At 31.2% G+C, this 7,813-nt stretch overlaps 1 protein-coding gene across 3 annotated transcripts; it reads right to left on the bottom strand.

Annotated features, from left to right (window-relative positions):
- Positions 1-5,861: 5,861 nt before the first annotated feature.
- Positions 5,862-7,406, bottom strand: LOC124932406 (50S ribosomal protein HLP, mitochondrial-like). Of its 3 annotated transcripts, none has more exons than XM_047473028.1 (4): positions 7,277-7,406; positions 7,087-7,178; positions 6,548-6,926; positions 5,862-6,174 (listed from the first exon to the last, which is right to left on the bottom strand). In XM_047473028.1, the coding sequence occupies exons 1-3, from the start codon at positions 7,305-7,307 to the stop codon at positions 6,552-6,554; spliced, it is 498 nt and encodes a 165-aa protein (XP_047328984.1). In that variant the 5' UTR covers positions 7,308-7,406; the 3' UTR covers positions 5,862-6,174; positions 6,548-6,551. The 3 variants fall into 3 exon arrangements, with proteins under 3 accessions (XP_047328984.1, XP_047328985.1, XP_047328983.1); XM_047473029.1 differs by lacking the exon at positions 5,862-6,174 and adding an exon at positions 6,219-6,237; XM_047473027.1 differs by lacking the exon at positions 5,862-6,174 and having other exon boundaries at positions 6,424-6,926.
- Between the last annotated feature and the right edge of the window lie 407 nt (positions 7,407-7,813).

Raw genomic sequence — 7,813 nt, 5'->3', positions numbered from 1 at the left:
ATCCAGACATCCATATAATCACAATCTGTGACGGTTCTTCTCAACCATTGGATCATCCAGATGATTTTTATGATTTTCATGTAAGATTCAAGTAATTTTGTATAGATTAGAATTTGAACTGAATATTCTTACAATCTTCCTTCCTGTTATTAGATTTTTTTGTTAATAGATTGATTTTCTCAACAAATTTATAACAATGCAGATGATGTCTTCTCTAAGACTTATAAGTTTGATCAAACATCACGAAATGGCCCAAAGGTACGCGCTAAATCTTGTCTTATATTTACTTAATTCCATAAATATATATTAACAAAAAGATAACTGTTGCAAGAAACATTTAGATGGTTCTGAGGCCGACTCTATTATTTCAGGCTTTCGTTAGTGAATACGCTGTGACAGGAAAAGATGTTGGTCAAGGAAGCCTTCTAGCAGCATTAGCTGAAGCTGGATTCCTTATTGGTGTAGAAAAGAACAGTTTTTTTTTATATAATCTAAAAAAAGATCATTAAAAGCTTGCCTATAGATGATAATACTTGGTTATATGTAAATATAGTTTTTTTCCACTAATATGCAAAAAATGAACAAGGAGGCAATTATATATCTTCTTTGCTTTTTCGGATTTTTAACCTTTCTTTGCTCGCCTTTGATACTTGAATGCAATGATGTTGTGTCAATGGTCAGTTATGCACCTCTGTTTGTTAACTCCAATGATAAAAGGAGCATATGTTTTATTTGACTCTTGTCTACTATAATACTATTACACTAATGATGGTGTTTATATCAAAGTGATACTCTATTTTTTTATATGATCCCAATGAAGAGTCAACATATTTTGTGAAGGTGGTACATAATGGAACACATAATCTGGAACAGCAGATTTAAGGAGGATTTCACCCATATATAAGTTCGTTGCAATGTGCAGTTGACTCCAATCCAGAGTGTGTTTGATAACATAGACACGAAAATAGATGTAACGATCTCCCCGCATTCGTTTACATGTTTAGACTTGACAATTGATCAGTTTAACCATCTGCATACAATATCAGACAACGCCACTGCAGTCAATGCTTTCAACATGAGAAAGACTCAATCTATCTTACTCGAAATACAGTAATAAAATTACGGGGGATGTATAACTATGATCACTACAAAGTAGTTAATTAATTATATATATGTTTGACTTCTTTATTATTGATTGTGCCTCTTGGACTGCACTGCACAGATGCATGTTTATTTTATTCTATAACTGTTGTTTATGTTTGAATTTGAGAAAAATATCTCATACTAATTTAATGGTCAAAATTAATCTGGTTTCTTTTAGTACTTCCACTTAAAAAGCAAAAAATATGTAGAAATGATCTCAAACCAGTCATTCTAGAAAATATAAAGGCAAACAAGAAAATAGAATTAAGCCACAAGCTTAAAGAAAAGATATCACTGTCATAGTAACATTTTTAACAAAAGATCACAAACCAGATGACCATTATCTCACATTATGATTGTCTAATGTAACATTTTTAACAATATTATTATTACAAATATCATATGACAAAAATTACTTGGTCGGTCGGTGTCTTATGAGTTCACACAGCTAATAAGTAACTTCATAAAGTCTTAGCCTGGTGGCCAGTTCATTTGACGTCCCCCAAGGAGATGGACATGAAGGTGTTGATTTACATTTTGCTAGTCCATCATTAATCACAACTCTAAAGCCATCTTCAAGGCCTTCCTACTTGGCAACAATTTTGGCAGTGCACATTAATCGGCCAAGAATCTCATAGTGCCTCTCCTCAGCCTGACAATAATATTAAGCAACTATCTATTAGTTTTTCGTAGACTTCTGTTATTATGCAGCTTTCCATCTATAAGGGTTAAGGTTTCGAACAAATTCCTTTTTTCTTAAATAAAAATACAATTTTTTAGCTTGTCCAAGTTATATGCCCATTTATTCTTCTGAATTTCTTTGGGAGTGAATGAAGCAACTAGGTTCAAAAGAAAATATAGTCAACCAAACCAATCCTTGGATTTGCACTGAAAAATGAGAATTCCCCATCAAATAATTGGTTTAGTTTAGTTATGTTGTCATAGGACCACAAATGGAAAGTTCTCAGGGTCATGTGGGCTAGCCTAAAAAACCCAAAAAACTAACAAAATAGTTAGTTCAGTAAATTTATGAATTTTTTAACCAAAATAGTTAGTACCTGAAACAAAAACGACTTCATCACATTAACATCATAGACGTTCTCAGCAATCAGCCCCTCGATAAAAAGCCACGCCAAGGCTTTGGAACCTTTTTGTCCTGCTGTGTTCCATATCTGCAGGGATTGATTACTATACTAAGAATATAGAGAAATTAAATATATAACAACTTGTGTAATGAAAATTGGAAGTAAAAGTGAGACATTTAGTCCATCACCAAACTGACATTTCCATGTTCAACTTATTAAAGAATGAAAAATGAATATAAATTATCATCTAGCCATTATATCAAGTATATAGGACCATATTGGCATATTCAACATAAACATTTTGTTCATTGCAAATCATTAAGTGTTTGAATCCCATTGTTAAACCCTAAAGAAAATGGCACAAAATTTAACCTCATTATCCTTTTGTGACCACCAAATATATTTTTTTTAATGTGTTTAAGGATCTTGAAAAAAAAGAATCTAGTGCTGACATTACATACCAATTAAATAATCCAATCAAAATCTAATAGTGAAGAAAGCTGACCTGCAAAATGAAGGCTCTGTCTTCAAACTTTAAATTGCTGAACTTCTTACTAAGGAAATCAGCTACAATGGTAGCCTTATACTGATTGTTAAACTTACGATTCACATACTTACAGAGTCGAAGCAATAAATAAAACAGTAGACAAAGAAATACATCAAAGAACTTCAACAAAAGAAATCATTATCAGAATGTAGGGTACCACATGATTCTTATTGATTCATCAATGACATCTTCCCGACCTACCAGAAGAAGATGAAAGATATATCCATGTCAGCAAATCAAAACCTCGAACCTTAATATACAAACGAAATCAAAAGTTGAAATTCTACAGAAGGGCATGTTTTGACCAAATTCAGAAAATAATGTTTCAGATCTACGAGCAGCCAACATGATATCTCAAGTAAATGATTCGAATAGCAACATATTTCAAGTCAAAAGGTTATAGGTGCCCCATTACTGCACGCATAGAACCCCAGGTTGATTTGGAGTCACCCCTAGCAAACTCAATTCCATCAAAAATCTCCTGCAATAATGGAAAATAATGTTCAAAAAACTAAAAATTATATTTATTTCAAAAAACCAGGAAATGGAAAATGTGTACCATAGTAATTAATCCATATGTTAAGTTATTTACTTAATTGCAGCAAAAGGAAAATTTGGCAGAAAATATATGGATGCACCTTCTAGAAGATCAAAATAGGAATAAGTTCATCATCAATGGAAGATGGAAGACAAAATGAAAGAGCATGTTTTTAATATAAATGAGCATTGAATTCATGGTTCATCGTCCAATCTGACTTTCTGCCTACTCCATCCATCAATCTGCCTACGCTAACGAATCCTCTACCGATGTTGAGTGTGTTAAGCTCCGTCGGATTCTCCTCTTCAATTTCCATATCCGTCGAAATGTTTAACTTCTACTTCCATAGATCAATGAAGTACAAACCCATGTGTTGTTGATTGTCATTTACATAGATAAACTTGTAAGATTTACTTAAAACCCTAAATCCTCATCCAACATAATAGCACTTGGATAATATTCAAAATCCTAGAATACATAAGAAGGCATTGAGACGAGAATGTCTTACCTTAGCGGAGCAGCGAGATCGAAGGGGATAGGGTTTGAGAGAGAGTCGGAACCCTAAAAATTGGAAATATAAAATGAGGGTCAAAATTAGGCGCTTTATATAGTATGAAAGACGCATATTACATAATGCGCGTATATGTAATATGGTCTTTCAATGTACGCATATTACATATTACGCGTAAGTGTAATTCGCGTAAGTGTAATACGCGTAAGTGTAATACGCGTAAGTGTAATTCGCGTAAATGTAATACGCGTAAGTGTAATTCGCGTAAGTGTAATTCGAGTAAGTGCAATTACAGGGGTAAAATGGACATTTCGCAGGGCAAAAAGGCCCATTTTGCAAACATTAGCAGACGCGGGCCTTTTTTGGAATTAAGACACTTATGAGGGCCATTTCATCAAATTTCCCCTATTTTATCTTATAAAATCATTCTTTTTTTTATTTATTTTTTATCTTTAAATTAATATTTTCTTTCTCCATATTATATATAATAATATATTATTTTTTCTTTCTCTATATTAAATAATAATATATTACTTACTTCTTTCACTATTATATATAATATATAATATATTAATTTCTATATTATATATAATATAATAATTTTTTTTTCTTTTTATAATTTGTAAAATTTTATTATTTTTTTATAATATTTTTTTTATTCTTAATATTAAGCTTATTCTCTTCTTTCAATTTCAATGTGTAACTTTTTATATTAATAATCCTAATTATATTATAATAGTTAATTAATAAATTATTAAGATTTATTTCTTTTATTTACAACTTATTATATTAATATTTTTAATATATATTTTAAAATATTTTTTATATTAGTTAATATGTTTTTTTTTATAAAATATATAATTATTTTATTTATTTTAATTTTGTAGGGCCACAAAATTTAAATTACATTTTATCTCCAAACTTGGTTGGGTGTCTCTCAAGCCCGACCGGGTATTATAAAATATAAATTAGCCGCACAATCATTTTAAATAGAAAATAAAAACATATTAAATTTTATTATAAACTTGTTGAAATGCATCTTAGAATTAATTTATTACTATATAAACACACTTATAGGAACCTATTATTACAAAACTAGACTCATAAGATGATTGAATTTTTCACCTTAGAGGATGCAGCATCCCGTAAAATTATAAATATAAATGTCATCTAACATAGCGTCGATGTCTTTTTTCAAATGTAATTAACTATCGAACCTATATCATTCTTTCTCAATTTTTCACGAAAAAACTGAATAACGACTCTTAAAAGTCAAAACTAACCTAATTGAACCTTATTTTGGTTCTTAATCTTAACAACTCTTGAAAGTCAAAACTAACATAGTTGAACCTTATTTTGGTTCTTAATCTCACATTTGATATATATATATATATATATAACCCATTGAAAATAACAGCTTAATTATTCAACTAACCTCATAAACAAGGTTTGTTTTGCTTATCTTTGCAAGAAAGGGAGTGTTGGCAGTGTTTTAGACCGATGACATGTTGCTTAGTATTAAGCAAAAGTCAATCCTACAAATTTTATAGGACAAACTAATTTGACAAATGCGTGATTAAACCCTACAATCTTATTCTTATAGTTGATTAAGATTATGTTTGTTTCAAGTTTGGCTCTAGATGATATCTCGATCTTCAACCAAAGTTGAGTATCGTGTCATGCCACAAATATTTGTGAAATCATATGGTTACCATGGTTTCTTTATGATTTATGAATATGGGTGTTCATCTTGAATCGTAGTTCATGTTCATGAGGAAGACTAATTGATTGTCATGTGACTCGTCATCCTTTACAACTCAGAGGCATCACCTTGTCATATGTCCTCATTGTTGCATATTGCTAACATGTTTACCAATTTCAGTTGTTGTTTCCCAATTTCAGTTGTTGTCGGACAATCTCTCAATGCTCGTTGTTGTAGCATCTTAAGTTTGTAGGAGGATATTCATATCAACATATATTTGCGGGCATTTTATTATAAGCTCATTTGTATGGACCATTTGTTATAAGCCCAATTTATCTAATTAAGTTGTAATATAAACTTTGTAGGGTTCATGTTTGCTTGATGCTAAGCAATACAACTATCTCCATGCCTCCTCTTACTTCCTACTAATGACCGACAGCCATAAAGACAGAACATTTTATTTTATGTTTAAACTTCAACCAAGTAAAGCCCTTAATTTCAAAGGAATTAGACAAACCTTACCAACCAAGCCAACAGACCTTAGTCCTCTTTGTCGACTAACAAAGCCCTAAACACCACCTTCTGTCAACTACATTTTCTTTTCTTTATGCATTATTTCAACTCATTGAAGATTTTGAAACCCCAGGTCTGATACCATGATAACATAGCAAGAAGATAGTTGTATTGCTTAGCATAAAACAAATATGAACCCTACCAAGTTTACAAGGCAAACTAATTAGACAATTGGGATAACAATGGCTGCAAAGAATTTGGCAGAACATCAAAAACTGTCCCAATCCGGGGTTTGATTCAGGTTTGATTTAAAACGTTATGTATTCTTGCCAATTAACCAAATAGGCTCAGCTCAATCATGTTCAAATACCCAAATACAACAAATTGGAAGAAGAGAAATGTCTACTCAAAATTATTAGCATCAAATTGATAATAAGCAATGTCAGCGAGTCTAAACCTGCAATTCTTCTATTTGATACAAATCTGACAACAAAAGAAGCAGACATACCTTCTTAGGCTATATGCTCTGCAAGACTCAAAATCTTAACATGTTTCTTCTTCCTCATCTCATGAGGAACCGGTCCCATAACCCTAGTTCCAATCGGCTCACCTTGTTTGTTGATAAGAACCGCAGCATTATCATCAAACTTAATCTGACTTCCATCGGATCTTCCCTTTTGCATTGCTGCACGCACAACAACAGCATAAACTACATCTCCCTTCTTAACTTTCCCACCTGGTTGTGCTTCCTTTACTGATGCAACTATAGTATCTCCCAATCTTGCACCTTTCTTCCCTTTCAATGCTTGTATACACATAATTCGTTTAGCTCCAGAGTTATCAACTACTTTCAAATTCGTCCTCATCTGTATGAACGTTCTTTGTTGCTGTTGGAATGAAAAATTGAGAAAAAGGCAGTTCAATACACATCTCTTGCATAGATGGAAACAAATTGGTATATTCAACATTCAGAAAATCACATTTTTAGTGAACTAATTAGCATATTGTCTTTCATTTTTTCAACTAAAGAAAGATAGATAGAGTAACCTGAGTGAATAAACTGTTGGACATGGAAGCCGGACCATGAGATATGTTCTGTAGATTAAACGAACTGATGTTGCCGAGGGCTTTCAAGCCAACTGATGAGATTTCATGAAGGTCATCAAAACCCATATCAAATTCAGCCAAAGCATAAAGATATAGACATTAATCAACAACGTGTAAGATAAGTACATACTGCGAGAAGATCTAGAAACGAAAGCAGCCATCTTTGATCAACTTTGAAATACTATGATCTTTCTCTGTAGAGAGATCGGTCGAATTATAGAACCCTAATTCTGTTTTCATGTGTCTCCAGTTCTCTTTGCTCAACTGTGAAATATCATACTTAGCCCCCTTCTTTCACTTTAGATTGCTTTCAAACACTATAGTTGTTAAAAAATACAAATTCTGCTTTTTGGTTTTAAGTTAAATTTGTACTTAAATCAAAACAAAACATATTTGAACAAAATAGATGATTCACTTGTTAAAAATAAATTTTCATTTAAAAACATTTTATTTAATACAATCACATTTTTTATATCAAATAAAATAAAATTATTTTATTTTTTACTTTTACAATTTTAAAAAGTAATACAAACAAGATACTAATTTTAAAAAAATAAAAACTAAATTAAACTAAGTAGGAGGAGTATTTCAATAATAAAAAACACAAAAATTAAATCTCATTTGATTTACTTAGAAAGTAATATTATTTTCTTAGTTATTGTCACAA

The sequence above is a fragment of the Impatiens glandulifera genome, chromosome 3, assembly GCF_907164915.1.
Source record: "Impatiens glandulifera chromosome 3, dImpGla2.1, whole genome shotgun sequence".
In the NCBI taxonomy this organism is placed as follows: Eukaryota; Viridiplantae; Streptophyta; class Magnoliopsida; order Ericales; family Balsaminaceae; genus Impatiens; species Impatiens glandulifera.
This window is presented reverse-complemented; position numbering and strand designations above follow the sequence as displayed.